The following is a 19,484-nucleotide window of genomic DNA, read 5'->3' as shown; positions in this document are numbered from 1 at the left end:
ATTAAGAATTACTTCGTCGGAATGAGAATACATTTAAGCCTCCTCTATGGCACGAACTGACGGACGCCTAATCTGCTCTATATAGTATGTCTCAGTTTTATCATGATTGAGGCTGCCGCTTCGCTGACAGCTTTCTAGTTCTCAGTAGTCTCACACATTCGTTAAATTTTCCACCGTAAAACTACCACTGAGTGTAGTTTTAAGTTTTTCCCTTGTACTTAAAGAGCGAAGGCAATAAAAGAATACATGCTCAAAGTCTTCAAAATGATGTCGTGCTGGAATCTGTACGGATAGCTTCTAAAGCACCCATATTCACTTAGTATTTGGGTTAGGTGAAAATCCAGGTCCTAATGTCGTCTGCCTATCCACGAATGAATGTCCGCTATCAGTCTGTGGATCCACTGTCCTTTGAGTGAGGTTGCCATATTGTTAAGCTTTTGACTCTCTTCTCTTTTGGCTCCTATAGACCGCACAGATAACTTGTCAATGAGCATCAGACTGACTATTATTTCAGCAGCGTCACTTAACATTATTCGTAAATCATTGATAACTCTTATTGCCGACTATCCTTTAAAAAAGTAGTCTTTATCAATAAATTTAGCTAATTAAGTAAAATTTTGGCATAACCTCAATTTAAACACTTCTAAAACTCTATTTCCATTTCTACCGCTATTACAGAAATGGCCCGGTCATCATTCCGCCTATGATTAAATTCCTTATACAGTTGACACACAAGAGCGATCGCAAACTTATAACGATACCGAAAATCATCAGCATCACCAACAACTTACTGGCCAACAATGCGGTGCTCGACTGCGCTGTGCTCGCGCTCAAATCGCTCTCCTACGAGATCTTCTTCATGCCGCCCGTCGGTGGCAGTGCCGCACTCAACACGTTAGCCGACTATCGGGCACCCTTCCAAAGTCCAGTTACACGTTCGCCGGTACAACAACGTCGGCATGCTGCTGAGGAGTCGGCCGCCGCTGCTGCCGCGGCTGAAGCGCTTTTGGCGAATAGTCGAGAGTTGGATACACAGAAGGAGGTGGTGTTGGGCATGTTGGAGAAATTCGTGGATGCCACTGAGTTGCAGCATGTTGTAGCTTTGTTGTTGTTACGCGAACGTTGTGCCCAGCAAATGGACGGTGGCGCTTTTGCGCGAAGCATGGAAGGTGGTGATGCCTCTGCGGTGGAGCGGCAGAAAAGTAGTTGCATTTTGGAATCAACGCGGTTGCAAGATCCCGGCGTGGTTTATGCTCTGATTTGTCGCGCCATGTGTGATGGACGTTTGGGCGTGCACAACTGGCGAGACTTTTACACACTGGAGTCGTGTTTCAAGAACTATAGCAAATATGTGCTGGCGGATAGCAAGAATTTTCTGGCTTTGTTGCAACTATTATTAAGTGAGGTGAGTAGAGGATTTCATAATTCTATATTTTAATAGTGGTTGGTGTGAAAATTATATTTTCATATGAAAAATTGAGGTGTCCAATCAGTAAATGTTAATGTAGCTTGAGATCCTTGGAGATTCCTCGTCTATGTGTCGGTTCTGTAATTGAAACTTTAAGCCATCAATTATCATTTTCTATATCTCTCTCTGGATATACCCTATAGAGGCCCTATGTACCATAATTTTATCGAATTGTCTCTACAATGTCATCCTGGGTGGGGTAAGGATTTAGATAAAGTAGGAAAAACCTTTATCTCTGGCGGTGCCACGCCTTTTTTACATTTTTTTAGTTGGCTTCCATGAAATCCTTCCATATCATCTTGGATTTAATACCGACCTTCTCATATTGCCACGTGTACTAAGTTTCTTCAAGTTATCTTAATATTTACTCAAGTTACAGGAATTCAACTCGTCTCGTCATCTTGACCATTTATATATACTTATGTAATTATATTGGGTTTTCCAATAGGGATCATATGATTCTAAGACTTCTTCATCCGAATGGTGCGGTAAAGAAACCAAAATGTCCATTCTAATGCGAAGAAACCCCACAAGTTATTCATGAACAACCATTACATTCACCTAAATTGATAGTTTCGTTTGTTTATGGTGTGGTGAAATCATCGGTCCGTACGTGTTTCGAAATGAAGCTGGTGACACCGTTACTGTCATTGGAGACCGATGTAGATCGTTCAAAAGCAACCTTTTATGGTCGCAATTGGAAGAAGTTGATCTTGACAACATGTGGTTTCAACAAGATGGGGCTACGTGGCACACAGCACGTGCAACAACCGAATTAGAGAAACAAGTTTGGAGATTCAATTATTTTAAGAAATTGTGACAATAATTGGTCTCTAAGAAGTTGTGATTTAATACCGTTAGACTACTTTTTGTGGGGTTATTTGAAGTCATTAGTCTTTTGCAATAAACCAGACTCAGTTCTAGCAAGTCAATATTGAGCGTGCTATTCATGAGATACAACTTGATTTTATGTCTGAAAAGAAATCATATCACTCTCCCAATAAGGGTTTATTTATCCCATATGCGTTTTCTGTCTCATACTGATCCATCTGTCAGTCCGTAGAAGTATCGTTGTTATATTGAAGTTCTTTACTGTGTAACAGTAACTATTCTGGGTGCAAAGGCTTACGTCTGGAAGGTCTGGCAGTATGAAAGATCGCCTGAGACTTAGCTTCGTTCAATAGAACTCAAGGCCCACGTCTTCAGCCATATTTGATCTGCTGTGTCGCGTACTCTTGCGCCATCCACGCTATTTTAGCGTGACTTGAAACCTATAATTTCAGATTAATAAAGTAAAAATATTTAGTTCATTTCGTGTCAGTTAACTGATTTGCTACTCTATATCTTCTTCTCTATATCTGCTTCTCTATATATGAATCTCTTGTTTACCATAGGTTTCAGCGGAGCTCGTTGAAATTTAGATACTGTTTTTGGGGACCTGGAGTCTAAATTATATACATGCTAAAACCATCTCATGAAATCTGTTATACGATAATTCTTTAGACTTGCGATTCTGTTATATGTTGGTAAAGAAGTTTTCAGGAAACGTTGTAATAAACTACGAATGTTACCTTTTGTGTGGTTCATAAAGTCTATGAGAACATAAAGTAAACTCGTGTGATCTCGAGCACATGCTTTTTGAAAGGAATAATAAAGGTATACTAAATCTAAGCGCCTATTGGTTGTGACTTTGGTTCTGAATATATTCATTGATATATGGACTTATATACTACTGTGATCAAAAGGTGAAATTTGTCCATTTAATTTCCTTCATCAAGTGCTATGATGAATTGGTGTTGGAGTCGCAGGACCACGCACCAAACTCTCCATACGTATGGGAAGTTTTTCGAGCATATTTCAAGCAGAGGTCTTATAATTATACTTAGCAACAGCCAAGCGGCACTTAAAGCAATCTTTGCCTACGAGATCAAATGGCTACTGTTGCAGGAGTGCATATCCGGGAATAAACTGGCTGATGAGCTCGCCCGCTCCGCTGCATCCACAAATATGGTAGGACCTAACTCCTCATCGCGGTGGGTCCTCATAACATAAGGGAGCTGTTCAGCAACTCCAAGTTATGCGGCATGCCAAGCCGCTAATGGGTGGTTACAACCTCAGCTGGTTTAAATATGTAAACAACCTCTCTATGCACAAACTCAGGCAACTTGTTGCATTCTACACTGGCCACTGTAAGTTTAAGAAGAACTTACATAACGTGAAACTAGCTTCTTGTGCTAATTTTCCGGTTCTGCGACAGGGAGTCTGAAACTTCAGAACACCTGCTAATTGACTAATAAAGGCCCTTGGATCCATATTTCTAAATATGGATCAGGTCGTCTCATTAGCACCTAGCCGCATATTGGAACTCATCGATATACTGAGGCTAAGTGGGTGGTTGTAATTTATGAGGTGGTATAATAGACCTTAGATCGCGGTGCAATCCTCATCTATTTATTTTATCTTATCTAATATATAGACTCAGTTTCTAATTTTGTTCCAATGGAAGTTTTTCAGGCCAAAGTTCTATGAAAAGCTGTCCTTGTATATTATTAGTTTAGGACAGGAGTGACCAGAATACCCCAGAGCCACACGACAGCAACGTCACTAAGTTAGGTTAGATTAGGTTAGATGGCTGATCAAAGATCACACGTAGACTAATAATGTAGTCCTTAGTGATGCCATTGAAAAAGAACTACCGTGTTCGGACTTACAGATTGGCGAAGCGCTTTGTAGCCAATACATAATTACACAGACGCTTAACTTCAACACCCGCCAGTTCGGTGGGATGTCCGAAGGTATGCGCCCCCAAGTGTCTAAGTCTTGACCTCTCAATGAGGTAATGAGAGGTTAGCCTTATTGAGGGCAAAGAGATCACTAGATCTCCTGCGATCTATCTTGGGCCAAAAGGCTTTTGCAACCGTACTAGTACCCATGCTGGCCCAGCGTTGGACAAACATCCGAGTGGCCCAGCTATCTAATATGTAGTAGAACACAAGAGAATACAGGAGCACCGATCCGTTCCCATTCTACCGATAATGATTTTAGGGTGCCCTTCTTTGCTAACTCATCAGCTTTGCAGTTACCTGTAATTCCGCTGTGGCCCGGCACCCATACAAGTCTAATAACAAAAACTCTAGCTGCTAGAGATAGCGACGTTAGACATACTTCGACCAACCCTGAACGCACCATGAATGAGTTCAAGGCTAGTATTGCCGCTCTTCTATCTGAGTGAATGGTCACTTCTCTGAAGGTGGGTGCACTCCGTAGCACCAAATCTGCTGCTACCTTGATAGCTGCCACCTCAGCCTGGAATACACTGCACTAGTCGGGAAGCCTGAAACAGGAATTTATGGAGAGCTCCCGACACTAGACCCCTCCACCGACCTTCCCCCCAAGCTTTGACCCATCCGTGAATAAGCTTGCTGCCCCTCTCCTCCAACGGCTTCTTCCCACCCATATCTCCCTCATCGGCATATGGACAGAGAAGGAGTCGCCTGAGTTTGATATGGCGACTCCATGATCCATGATCCGGTATGCAGTCAAAGTTTGTGAGGATATTCGAATGTCCAGATATGCGTTCCTTTAAGAATCCAGATTCTTTGAGTCTGATAGCCACCTTCGCGGCTATGCACCTACCGGCAATGTCCACCGTTATGTTCAAAATTGCATTAAGTGCCATGGTTGGGGTGGATCTTAATGCACCGCATATGCTAATTAGCGCAGCCCGTTGAACGCTTTCGAGTTCCTTGGCAAGTGTGGTCTTCCCTAAAGCCCTCCACCACATAAAGACACCATATAACAAGATGGGCTTGACTATGGTGTCATAGAGCCAGAGGACCACTTTCGGTGAGAGGCCCCATCTTTTGCCAATAGCTCCTCTACAGCAGTATAAGGCAATATATGCCTTGTTTGCTCTCTCCTCGAGAGAAATTACAAAAGAACACTAGGACTCAAAACTATATTTTCTACTGCACTAACAACAAAGGAATGACAAGTACAGGAGCAATGATGGATTTATATTTCGATAGTTTCGAGTGAGCCACACGAAGCCAGATACCGATAGCGCAAGTCATTTGCTTTCGGTGATAATTTTGGAAATTTTTCTTAAAAAAGTATCGGACAGGCCTTCTATCAGAGCGCCTTGTGTTTAACTGGCTACACAATGAAGTCACAATGCGAAAGTATGAAAGATACATAGTTCACCTTAATCGATTTTAAATGAATGTATCTAAAAAGAAAGCTTAAAATAACAATAACCAACATTTCAAACCACTTTTGTATATATGTAAAAGTATTTGTGAGTGTGTGTGTAAACACGACAGCAATTTAATTTAATAACGCAACAGGACAAGGGCAACAGACAAAACGATTTATGGATCACAGCGACCTTCCCCAATAGCGCCGACATGCAACAGCAAACATTACAGAAACAAAATGACAACAAAATTGTGCAACAGCTTTCTCATGTCTTTCGCTCGATGTGACAGTTGCTTTTAAAAGCAGCGAAATGAAGAATCACGTTAAAGGATTTTTTAAATACACAAAAACCGAAGGCAACAAAATAAACAACAAACAAAAAAACAACAACACCATGGAAGCGAAATTCATTCATATTGCCAAAGGATTAAGCGAAGAATACGAGGATACGCTTTTGTGCGAGTCTGCAATTTCGCTTTGCCGCTGCGCTCCCCATTGCTTTTGTGCCGCCAAATTTCCGCAAAATAAATCAAAAACATTTACGCCACTTGACGCCGCGTTCAAAGCGAGCGTAAAGTGAAAATCCAAATACAACAACAGCAAATATGCGGAGTGCAATAACGCAAAGCGAAGGGTATTCAGAAAGAATACTAACCCCCACCCCACCCAAAAAAAGAAGAAGAAACGCACTCTCACACACACACACACACACACACACACGTGCATGCAGAATAAAAGAAGTCTCCGAACAAAGGTGAAAAGCGCAAAAGTGCTCGGCCGACAATGGCTTAATGCCTCAGCTGCTGCTTTCAATGCGAAGGTGCGCTTAAATGCGTGCATATGTGTGCATATACCCACACATACACACACTGAAAACCATGTGCAACAACCCATCTGTTGACAATATTTGCAACAAGCAGGGAAAGTGGTTGTAACCTAGTCTTTTCTTCCATTACTTGGCGCCTAGTCAAAGCATTATACGGGATTTGTCCGGAAAGTAATAGGACTGAGTCGATTTAAAATAAAAATGATTAAAGTAATCGTGACAATTCTTTAAATACTTGCAAAATAGGCTACTTCTGCGTCGATGCAGTGCCGCCAGCGCATTTTCCAAGCATTGAAGGCGTCACGGAAGGCATTCTCCGGAATAGCCTTGAGAGCCGAGGTGCATACAGCTTGTATCCCCTCTGTCGTCTCAAAGTGCTTGCCTTTCATCGGCTTTTTCAGGCAAACAAAAACAAAACAAAAAAGTCCGTTGTAGCTGTTCACAAGAAAGGCGGTGTAAGCCGTGGCGTTGCCGTGGTGCAATTTCCAATCGGTTGCGATGTTTTGTCGCGCCAGATTGACCCTTCGTTTGACTCTCTTGAAGACTTCCACATAAAATTTGGCGTTGACGGTATGCCCTTCTTCTTCTTTATTGGCGTAGAGACCGCTTACGCGATTATAGCCGAGTTAACAACAGCGCGCCAGTCGTTTCGTCTTTTTGCAATGTGGCGCCAATTGGATATTCCAAGCGAAGCCAGGTCCTTCTCCACTTGGTCCTTCCAACGGAGTAGAGGTCTTCCTCTTCCTCTGCTTCCCCCGACGGTACTGCGTCGAATACTTTCAGAGCTGGAGTGTTTTCGTCCATTTGGACAACATGACCTAGCCAGCGTGGCCGCTGTCTTTTAATACGCTGAACTATGTCAATGTCGTTCCATCGAATGCGATATTCGTCGTGGCCAACGCGCAAAGAACCATAAATCATTCGCAGAACTTTTCTCTCGAAAACTCGCAACGTCGACTCATCAGTTGTTGCCATCAACCAAGCCTCTGCACCATATAGCAGGACGGGAATTATGAGCGACTTATAGAGTTTGGTTTTTGTTCGTCGAGAGAGGACTTTGCTCTTCAATTGTCTACTTTGTCCGAAGATGCACCTGTTGGCAAGAGTTATCCTGCGTTTGATTTCCAGGCTTCATGGCCGGGCAATGGAACGTTTGCTCCATCGTCATCATGTTTGTACAGAAGTAAGAAATTCATGCTGGACGATGCCTTTGATGACAAAAAAGACAATGAGCATCGTTTTCACTTTTTATTTGCTCATTAATCCGGTCTTCATCAGCGGACTTTTCCCGGCCCTCCTAAACGCTATTGCGTCATTGAAAATCACGCTTTTAAAAAGCCTTCTTAGATACGCGATTTCCTCTTGGCTCTTGGCAGTCTTTCGTAATCTGTCACATGAGAAGCGAATTAGAAACACTCCAAGTCCATATGGTATGAAGTAGTTTGAAGGTATAATTGGAAGAAAGACTATCGCTGAATGCCTATTGAACGCCATTTGTCACTTGAAATGGTAACTTAATGATATTTACTAATTATATTTTTATAAACAATTATGCTCTGTTAACCCCGGCTTATTTAAATTTTCTGAACTTATTTATTTATTGGTAAATTAAGACATGTCCTTTCCTTTGCGTTACCAGGTATACATTTATTTGGTAAAGTTTCGCTCTTCCTACTGCTAATTTTGTTCCTCACATGTCTCAAATCGTTTGAAAAATGTGCTTTTTAGTAATAAATTTACGCCAGCGCCATCTAGCGGGTTTAAGTGCTTTCTTTTACATTATCACTTTATTTGGAATTTAAATAGATGAAACCGTAAATACATTTTTCTAATTACCACTTTATTTACTGTTAGAAGCTTTTACTTTCCATTACCAAGAGATATTCCGAATGTCAGCGAAATCGAAAGAAAGAATCGAAGAAAAAGTAAATTTGTAAATTTTTTTTTTGATTGCAATGTCAGAAAACGAAAAATCAAAAATCCAAATTTCAAGAGGTTTCGTAGAACTACAGTTTTATAACAGATTTATATACGAAAAACGCTATCTTTAATGTTTGAAAAACCAAAAATTGCTTCCAATTGTTTTTCGTGCATTTTGGTGGTCAAAGAGATTAATGAGAATGAGAAATGTCTACGCCCTCAACCCCATCAACCCCCGTTATGAAATTGCTTTTAAGGCATCTAGTTAACACCACTATTTTCAATGTAACTCTTTTTTTTGGAGTTAAGCGATTCATGTTTGGTTTTTTATTGGGCCTACATTTAGGCCAATATTGTTTCGGTGGACAAGAAGTTACATAGCGAACTGAGCGACCTCTGTTGGTACTTAGAAATTATCTATAAAACTTATGAAATCCATGTAGACAATTCTCATTTACAAAGTGACCCCTACGGAATGACTACCACTCAAAATTTTGGACCACAGCGTTTCTTTAGTGCGAAGACAGTTTCATTCACTGCAATGCTACTCTATATATACATACATACATATATGTATAGGTGTACAAATGCACCAAATGTATTCCGGTATATATGTATATGAATATTTAGTCGACGCAAAAGGTGTGGTGCTGCGTTCTAGTGCATGCACTTTTAAATCATACACTCCAGCTGCTAGCGAGTCCTGTGCGGCAGGATGTACTATGCTGCTATGCGCGTGTGGTAAAAACTAGCGAAAAGAAATAGTGAATGAACTTCAAGTTCAATATGAAATCAATGCGAGTCTGGCGGAATTGAGTGTGTTTGTGTGGCACTTGTGTGGTGTTGCATACTTTTAGGCGTGCGGAAAGGCGTGAAAATCGAATTGTCTGTGGGCAACAGTGGGCTGCAGGGGCCTCAAAGTGGATGTTAATGCCAATTTTGTTATTCACTAAATAATTTTTATATAATTCTGTGAATTATTTTAAGAAAATTCAGTTTCAAAATACAATGGAAACTGTATTTTTTAACAACCGATATTAAAGGATTTAAGACTTTTCATATATAACATATATATAAGCTATGCTTTCTCTTTAATTTATCTTCTACAAAAAAAAAAATTAAATAATTTCGCATGAGTTTCATTTCCATTTTTGTTACCCAAACGAGCACTTTGTGCTCACAGTGCAACGGTAATGATTGTAGAAAGCTTCGTGTGAACGGAAGTTAAAGACAACAAAAGTTAGAAGTTTCAAGTGAATAACATACAATGGAATATGAGTTCACCGGCAATGAGGCAGCCTTACATGCGCTTACCTCACCTCATCTCATCGCACCTCACCTGTCGTGCGCTTACAACCCGAGGCGAGTTTCAAAGTCTTAGCAGTTAGCTTGTACGGGTGTAATGTATGTAGATGCACTTGGAGATTTAACGAGCTCGATAAGATTTGAAAAAATCTAGTATGAATAAATATTAAGTCTGCAGATATGCACTCATAGTGACTGTGGCAAAACAAAATCAAAGAGTAAAGACATGCAAATCCGAAAAAGCCTGTTAAAATATGTACGTAGGCTGGCTTTCTATTTTGGAGCTTTGAAACTTTATGTGTCTGTCGGAGAGGAGTTCTGGATAGGACAGCTACATTATTGAATGCACTTCACTTCACTTTGCTGATTTCATTTTGCATAAATTGAGCATAATTCGAATTTAAGACACTTCCAATGTCTGAAGTCATCAATAAATTAAATTTGTATTATTATTAGTTTTTTTTTTTTAAGATGATATTAAATTGTGTAGACTTCTAGTTTCGAGTATCAGCTTTCAGTTATTTAATAGTTTCTTTCTTTTTGTGGTAAAAATATACTTGTATATATCGAGTACCGGTCAAAGTTTACAATAATATTATGAAAAATAGTTCTATCTCTCAGGAGTTATGCTGGATGGCCAAGATCATGTGCAAAGAAAAGGACACTTGCTTTTTACTCACACAGTTTCGAAAGAACTGTAAGACGGCTGTTGGCCCAATGACAGGTTATAACTTACTGACGTCACAAGCGTTTGGCATTAGTAACGATGGCACATGCAGAAATTACAGGGAAGTAGGCTTGAGTGAGGCGCTGGAACACTTGCTCTGCTTCTTTTAGACCTTATCTAGAACTTGGGTTAGATATCTAGAAGCTCAGATTAGATATCTAGAAGCTCAGATTAGATATCTAGAAGCTCAGATTAGATATCTAGAAGCTTCGCATTTCAAGGAACTAGAAGGAGTATCAAAATTAAATATCATGTCTTTATTAAACTTCGCAAAAAGCGTTGACGTCCTACAGCTCGATTAAACTTAACTCCTCCATCTGACATTACTAAGGATCAGTCGAGCTATGTATAGTGTGACAGCCGGCCTGCATGTCCTAACCTAACTTAAGGGATTAACGAAATATCTGCTATGGGTAACTCATTATCTTAACCGACTATTACGGCTTGTATACGTTTCAAAACAGCTCCAACCAGAATAAGTAATCTGTGTTTTCTTCAGCAGCAAAATCCAGCGCACCTAAAGGAAATAGAGCATACGGAGAATCGCACGTAGATCTATGAAAAGCACAAATTTCTACCAGATGTATTTCTTGCGAAAAAATCTTGGCTTTGACACAAAATTATGAGCTCATTCCAGTTAGATTAAATACCTATTTCTAAAATCACACCGTCCAAGTTCAACTATTTACTCAGCAATTAAATTCTAAAGCAATCAGGCTGACCAATTTTGTGTTCCAGTGACCATCTTTGATAGCCCATACACCCTTTACTTGAATTTTAAAATCAAAAACTTTGTTTTGCTTGCGATAGACATCCACTACCAGTCATCTCAAGGCTCAGTCCGTCAGTGAGCTTATTAACTTTGGTGGACGTTCAAGTTTCAGGGCCGGTCTGATTAGTAGCTATAACTCAGGTAAGTTCTGGTTAAAGAAAACGACTCTTTACCGAAAGAAGCAGACTTGGTTAAGTTAAACAAAACTTATCTGATAGCTGCCTACTAACCAGACATTGAGAAAACGGCCCTAAAGGTTCCGACACGCGGTGATTTAATATCTTTATATAATTTTCAATTCTGCATAAGTATTCGGTATTTTATCTACAAATCTGACTGAGAATATATATCATATATATATATATATATATATTATGAGGAGTGACTGTCAATATAATATATAGATCAGAAGCGAAATTTAAGAACATCCGAATGCTAATTTATAGGGTAGATCCTTGGATCACATTTTGTATAATCGCGTTTCGTGAGTATAATGATTTTGGAGGACGCAAACTAAATCTGCGCCAGAGACTTTTGATATGATCAAGCAGACTTACCCAGATGTTTCTTTAGCAAGAAGTGGTATGTTTCGGTGGCAGAAGGCCTTTTTGGAGGATCGGGAAAAGGTCGCTAATGAAGACCGTTCTGGGAGACCTGCGACTTCGACAAGCACCGACAATGTGAGTCGTGTGCGCAAAGTTTTGAACTCAGACCATCGACTATGTAAGTATTTGTTAATTTGCCCAGATGTAAAATTTATCGAAATCTGTGGCTCATGGCATTGTGACTTAGCTCTTTAACATGCGTAAAGAGTACCGGCTCACACCGCCTTTCTTGTGAACAGCTACCTAACCAAGGCCGGGATCCCACCGCTTCCGTAGCCGCCCTACAGCCCAGATGTAACCCTCCGGACTTTTTTTTTGTTTCTTTGCCTGAAAAGGCCGATGAAAGGCAATTATTTTAAGACGACAGAGGAGATTAAAGCAGCATGCACCTTGGCTTTCAGACCTATTACTTTCCGGACTAAATGTATTAGTTGTCAAATATAACTGTTAAAGGGTACGAGGCATGTAGGAAGTAATATGGCCGCCCTCTGATTTAGTTTACAAACTAGAATTCGAGTTCTAATCAAACAAAGTCGAAATTGGTTTTTTTCAATTTAAACATTGTTATAAGTTAGTGGTACCTATTGCTTAACCGATTCTAAGGGGACCCAATGTCATAAAGTGCGTATAGATGACTATATCTATCATTATCAAATGATGGTGAATTATTTCAATTGTCTGAAATAGTAAGAAGAGTTTGCCATATTTAGGAGATTCCTTAAAATAGTATTAACAATTCCAGAATAAATGGAACAGTTAATAAATTTAAAACTAACCTTTGAACCTAATGAATTGAACATGAGTCATATTTGTGAGGTATTTTCTTTCAAGTCGGAACATGATCTTGAATCACGTCTCATGAAGTTCGGGCACCCGTACTTCTTCTTTCTTCTTTACCGGCGTAGACACCGCTTACGTGATTATAGCCAAGTTAACAACAGCGCGCCAGTCGTTTCTTCTTTTCGTTATTTGACGTCAATTCGAGATACCAGGTGCAGCCGGGTCCTTCTCCATCTGATCTCTCCAAAGGAGTGGAAGCCTTCCTCTTCCTCTGCCTCTCCCGGCGGCTGGACTGTTTTCGTTTTCGTCCGCTCGGATGACATTACCTAACCAGCGCAGTCGCTGTCTCGCGATACGCTGAACTATGTCAATGTCGTCGTATATCTCGTACAAAGCTCATCGTTCCATTGACTGCGGCACTCGCCGTTGCCAATGCGCAACGGACCTCTCGAAAACTTTAACGCAAAACTGATGTCTCGTCGATGCCTCTGCACCTCATAGCAGGACAGGAATGACGAAGTATAGTAGAGTTCGTTAGAGCAGGTGCCCATCGCTGCAGCAATGAATTCGCTCTCAGATAAATCAGTTTCAGATAGGAGTGTATCACTGTTTTGGGTTATCTACTGTTATTCCCAGTAGTCTTCATTTTAAAATTTTTTAAGGCGTTACATCCACTTGGAAGTCAGAAAAAACGAGTTTTTCGTGACTCTTTTTATTTCCTCCTGAAGTTTCTAACGATTTCTTGACTTTTGTTAATACATAGGTGGTTCTGCTAATAAAGTCTTTTAAAGATTAGGTCGCCCGCAGTTGAATGTAGGCTAACCCAGTCTGACTTATATAATTTCGTTTTACTGCCCATATATTTTACAAAGTTATTTTGAGTATGTATGTGTGTATGGGTAACATATTTACTAGATAACGCGCCGCTGAAATAATCTCAAAGCCCAACTGGCTTTGCAACTAAAATGTTCCTCTAAATTATTGGCATTAAATATTAAGTTCCACTGTGGCAGTTATGCATCCATTAGGTTTACAAAATGCAAAAACACTTGCATATATGTGTTGTTGTTGCTTTATATATTTATGCAAAGTAATAAAAACTTATTGTATTTACAATTCTGTTTTTTCTCTTTCAACTCTTCATTGCATGTACGCACACCAACACACAACGCAATCAAAATCAACAATCAACAACTGTGGCAACACTAACTACAACAACAATAACAACAACTGCGCCGTTGATGACGATGATGACAACAACTTTGTAAATGCGGCTGAACTGGCCACTCCAACACTGACACACCGACACACACACACACACCATCAACTCGCCATGTGTGCGCACACAAACCCAACCGATTTGAAATGGTGACTGCTGAACGGTGTATGGTGAATGCAAATTGCAAATTGCAAATGGCGAATGGCAACAAAAAGGGCGTGGAGTGCTTTTCCGCCTTGGCGCATGCAACGATCATACTGGCGAATGTAATACTTAAAACTGAGGAAATTTATTTAGTAAATCACATCAAACTTTATTTGAAAAACCATCCGGCGGTGGAGGAGCAGGAGCGCCAACGCGCGCACAAGCAACGCATGCAGCAGCAGCAACAACAGCAACAGCGCGCGGCGCTCTGGCTGCTGGACGGCCCGTCGACATCTTCAGCAGCGGCGCGTGCAGCCGCCACCGCGCTCAGCGCCACAGCAGGCGACGCGGGTGCGGATGCGGGTGCGTGTGCGGCGTCGAGTGCTGGCATAAGTGAAATTAACTATTTCGCAAAAGTTTTATGCGAGAAGCTGGAGCATTGCTTTGATGCTGTCGCCGGCGCTGGAGCTGGTGCTGGTGCTGGCATTGACAACTCGCCGCTCCGTGTCGATACGGCCTACTGTCAGTTAGTGTGCCGTTTCGTTGCCGCTTTGCATGAGGTCTGCTGTCGGTCGCGTCACAAGGACGCGCTGCAATCAGTTTTTCGTTTGGTCTTGGCCGAATCAACTTTGCTCGATAAGTACTGTAATTTCCTGACGATGGATCAGTGGCGAAAGGCTACGAATGTCGACGGGCACGTGGGTGCAGGCGCTGGCTATGATGGTCATGAGGCCAGTGTTGTTGTCGATGAATGTTGCAGGACGGTGTCGTTGGGGCAGGCGCTGCAGCTGCAGCTGGAAGTCTTGAAACTTTTGTCGGCCATGAAATTGTTAGATCCGGTGGTGATGTTGCAATTGCTAAAGCAACAAAAACAAAACGCATTACAACAACAACAACAACAGCATGCACAGCAAATGGCAACAAATAAGGAGCAACTGAAGTGGTACGACAACATGCAGCGGACACTTCTGAGTGAAATTTGCCAGCAAAATGTAAGTGCCCCAGCTAGTGCTGATGATAACTGTTAACAAAAGCGCTGGGTGGCGCCCATATGCTCTGTTCGGTGGTAGAGAGCGACGCGCGGGGACGTGTGCAACACAGTTAGTAAGCGGAAAAGTGTGTACGTGCGCGCGCTTATGTCTATGCATGCGCCTGTAAGTATGTATATGGCAGTGTGTGTAGGTATGTGTGTGCCATGTCCACTTTTGCCACTTGTAGCACACTAAATTAATTTGAATTTTGTTCAAATTGTGTTATTCTCAGCCTCTGCCTACAGTAGGCCGTGGCAGTCCCATACATGTAACTATGTCAACTGTTGGATCCGTTATTTTAGCGCCCCACAACTGAGTCTAATAAGTTTTAAACACTTCTGCTCGTAAAAGTTGTAATTTTGTGGCTTTTGCTTGCGATTTATGCGCAATTGAGATGCGGCGTTGTGCCTGGTCGCCCTTAACTTGGCTCATGTTGGAGAAGTGCTCGTGTTAAGGAAGTGCTGATTTCGTCTGTGTAAACAGCAGTTGAACTAGCCGCAGTTAAATGCAAAATTTCGCTACAACAATAAGCAGATTATGGGCTTTTATGCAACAAGAGATTTAGTATTTTATTTTAGAAACTTGTATATCAGCAAATTATTCCAATTCATGGCTGTTTGAGTGTTGTTTAAAAAAAGTTCGAAAATATTGATACTGTCTATGCTTGTGACTGATTCAGAACTGTTTTGGAACAAGTATAGGTCATTACGAGGCTAAATTGAATTATTATGGAAATATTCAGGCATGAACTCGGATTACACATTTTTCAACTTACCTTATTACGCGATTTCCCAGCATTGAAGACGTCACTGAAGGCATACTCCGGAATAGCCTTGAGAGCCGTGGTGCATGCTGCTTGGATCCGTTCTGTCCTCTCAAAATGCTTGCCTTTCATCGGCCTTTTCATGCAATGAAAAAAAAAGATCCATGACTCGTCACCTGTGATTACATTATTAAAAATTTGGTGGTCACTTTCACACATATTCAAATTTTCTTGGCACATTCCGCGATATCTGGTCGTCAGTGAGCACTTTTGGAACCATTTTCGCGCACAGGTTGCGCATGTTCAAGTGCTCCGTCACAATGTCATGAACCACAGATTTTGATAAATTTAACAACTGGGCAATTAAACGAATACTTAGTCGACACGAGTCATATTGTAGGTGTTTGTCGAAGTCGCAGGTCTCCCAGGACGGTCTTAATCAGCGACCTCTTCCTGGCCCTCCAAAAAGGTCTGGTGCCACCGAAACATACCAGTTCTTGCTAAAGCAACATCTGGGTAAGCCTGCTTGATCATATTAAACGTCTCTTTACTACGTTTCACACAGAATTTAATCGCATACATCTGCTCTAACGAACGCTGGAGATTTCAGCTCCGTATAATAGGACGCTGATTGTCGTCGACATTAGGAGCTTACTTTTTTCTTGGCTGGGGCCTCCTATGTTGGTGAAGGTGACTTTTGCTGGCTTTCTTGCGGCGTGTTGGATTTATACCCAGCAAGTAGTCTGGGGTCCAGTCTTACGCCTAGGTATTTAACTGCTTTTTGTGTCCTAAGCTGTAATTACCGTTACAATGTCATCTGTGTAAGTACGATTTGTCTGGCATTTCGAGTTTTAGTATACCGTCGTATGTGCCTACAATGGATCCTTGTGTTGCTTCTGTCGTGACCGCTAGCAGTTTTTTTTGTTTTTGCTCTGCACCACAGCTCCGAGGTATTCGGCGATTTTAAAGCTTTTTTCGAGAGCGTCGATCATATCCATCCATCTAGCGTTGTTGAAGGCGTTTCGGACAGCTAAAGTCGTGCAGAGGCTTCACGGCGAATAAGACAGCGGCTACGCTGGCTAGGTCATGTTGTCCGAATGGACATAAAGTATTCGACGCCGTACCCGCTGGGGGAAGCAGAGGAAGAGGAAGACCTCCACTCCGTTGGAAGGACCAGGTGGTCCAGGCTTTGCTTGGAATATCCAAGCCACGTAGTCGTCATCTACGCTGCGCGGCTTCTACCCTTTTCAATGACGCATTTTATAGTTCCCAGAGTTGATCTGCCTGTCGGCTCTAAAGTCGGTTATCTAGGGGAGAGTTCTCCAGCTTCGTTGACAGACGTTTGGAGTCTGGGTTTAAGTAGCCTTTCATAGAGGTTTCCCGCTGTGTCAAGCATGCATGGGCAAGTTGAGATCTCCTTTTCCCTTACTGACTAGCACCAGTCGTTGTTTTTCCAGGGTTCAGCGAATACCTGTATTCCGGCTTCGAGGCAGGCGTTGTACATTTTCAATAGTAATGCCGGTCGTTCGGCAGCGATATTTTTCAGGATTTCTGTTGGTATCCCGAGTTGGGCCCAGTGATTTAGTGGCCTTGAGCTTGCTGGTGGCTAGTTGAAGCTCTGCGAATGTAAACTGGGGGATTTGCGGAAATCTTAGAATATGTAATTAAAAAGTACTCCTTGAAACGATCTGGTATTCATTAATAGGTACTTTGAAATCTTGACGATCCACTGACAAGTAAAAATTTCATATAGTTAAAATATCAATATATTTGGTTTCAAATACTCATTTGTTCCCACTACTTTATATCCTTCTTCATAAAAATTAGGAAAATTGCGATAATAATTTTTAGTGATCTTAATTAAAAAAAAGTATAATGCCTAAATCTACAAAATTTATTTTTATCTGTCGGTTAAGTTTTTCATGACGAGAATTACATCTAAAAGACTTTCCGGAATTTCACCACGTTTCGAGTTTTCCTCCAAATTATATAAACCGACGGATAGCTTTAACTAGTTTAAAAAAACGAACCCAATAACAGCAACAACCTATAAAAAGTCTCTTTTATTAAAGTAAATTCAAGTACTTAAATAAAGTAAACAATAACCAAAATAAACTAAAACTAAAGTGAACTTAAATTAAAGGAAATTACAACAAATCATCACAAAAACATTTTATGAAAAGTTATCTTTAACTAAAGTGAACTTTAAGTAAAGTCAACTATAACTAAAGTGAACTTTTACTAAAGTAAACTAAAATAATCACAAAAACTTTATATGAAAAGGTTAACTATAAGTAAAGTTAACTTTAACTAAAGTAAACTATAAGTAAAGTTAACTTTAGCTAAAGTAAACTATAAGTAAAGTCACCTGTAAGTAAAGTAAATTATAAGTAAAGTATACTTTTACTTAGGTAAACTATAAGTAAAGTTACCTTTAACTAAAGTAAACTAAAATAATCACAAAAACACTCTATGAAAAACTTAACGTTAACTAAAGTCAACTATAAAACTGTAGAAAAATAGATTTATATAATAAAAAATCTAATTGAATTTAAAGGTTGCCTTCGATTTGTTCCCGTTACTAGCGCCGTAGTTATAAGTACCAAGCCTGCTTAGCCTCAGAATACACTCCACGGCGCTCGTTAAAAATGCAAGTAAGTGAACTTCAAACTAATTTTCGTGATTTATGCGATCACATAGAAAACTATTTTAATTAAGTCCTAACTACACTTTAAATGCTTTATGTATGGCAGCCGTGCAGACGGCTGCGTCAGCAACGGCGACGTTGCGCATCAAATAGTCCGTGTGTTTGCTTCAGCGCGCTCATTACTGCGCCATTTGAAGTGCCACGTGATTGAGGCGGTGGCGAGGACGACGGCGTTGACGGCAGCGCCCACAGTGAAGGCCTGGGACGCGCGTGGGCTGCGAAAATGTGCTGACCACGCCCCGCATGTCGCGTATGGAGCGAGCCGTTTGCGTACTCATGCGAATTTCAGTTTTTCATTTCCTACCGCGCTTTGTGCTCCAGTTAACAGTTACTGCTTTCCTCTGCCCGTCGCTTGTCTAGCCGAAGTCTTGCATTCGTACACTAATTTGCGCATTCACTTTTTACGCGCTCTCGTTCAATTTGTGGTCTAATAATTATTCTCAGCCAAATCTTTTCACACCTCCCCACCCTCCTATAGCCGTATGCGCGCGACTGGTCAACGCAACAAGTGCGCTCAACTGCTGGACTTGGGCGGTGCAACGTTTCTGAATTTCCTAATTACGGAGAATTTCGGAATTAATCAGCGATTTGTGGCGAAGTGGCCGCTGCGCAGGCGACGCACGAAGCGGCTGGCAGATTGGACGCATTATGGTTGAATGCGTTGCTGCAACATGCCAGCGCGCTCAACAAGGTACGTGTGCTGAACCATTTATATGCATTATTATGTTTTATATTTGTTGTAGTTAAAATCATATTTTGTTGTTATTTAGCTTCCACCATTATGCTTGTCTATAATGTTTTAATGTGTTTTTCTGTTCTTTCTTACCACAGCACTCGATACGCGCGCTGCCGCCTCTATTGCTGCGCTTATGCAACGCCTCAAGGACCTCCGTTGCCGGTTGTAATCTCCAAATGGCGCTACTTAGCCTACAACTATTGCAGCGCTTACATGCGCGCCACAACAATGCGCGCGCTTTGCAAGTGCGTTTGGAGCGTTTAGCGCGTCGCCTTGTATGTTAG

At 41.2% G+C, this 19,484-nt stretch overlaps 1 protein-coding gene across 1 annotated transcript in view; it reads left to right on the top strand.

Annotated features, from left to right (window-relative positions):
* Positions 1–19,484, top strand: part of LOC120771134 — a 27,018-nt gene extending 7,534 nt beyond the window's left edge. Inside the window, exons 3-7 of the mRNA XM_040099034.1 lie at positions 679–1,405; positions 14,035–14,955; positions 18,943–19,000; positions 19,049–19,155; positions 19,296–19,484. Coding sequence (XP_039954968.1) covers positions 679–1,405; positions 14,035–14,955; positions 18,943–19,000; positions 19,049–19,155; positions 19,296–19,484 — 2,002 coding nt within the window. The remainder of the gene's footprint in view (positions 1–678; positions 1,406–14,034; positions 14,956–18,942; positions 19,001–19,048; positions 19,156–19,295) is intronic.

The sequence above is a fragment of the Bactrocera tryoni genome, chromosome 1, assembly GCF_016617805.1.
Source record: "Bactrocera tryoni isolate S06 chromosome 1, CSIRO_BtryS06_freeze2, whole genome shotgun sequence".
NCBI lineage: Eukaryota > Metazoa > Arthropoda > Insecta > Diptera > Tephritidae > Bactrocera > Bactrocera tryoni.
This window is presented reverse-complemented; position numbering and strand designations above follow the sequence as displayed.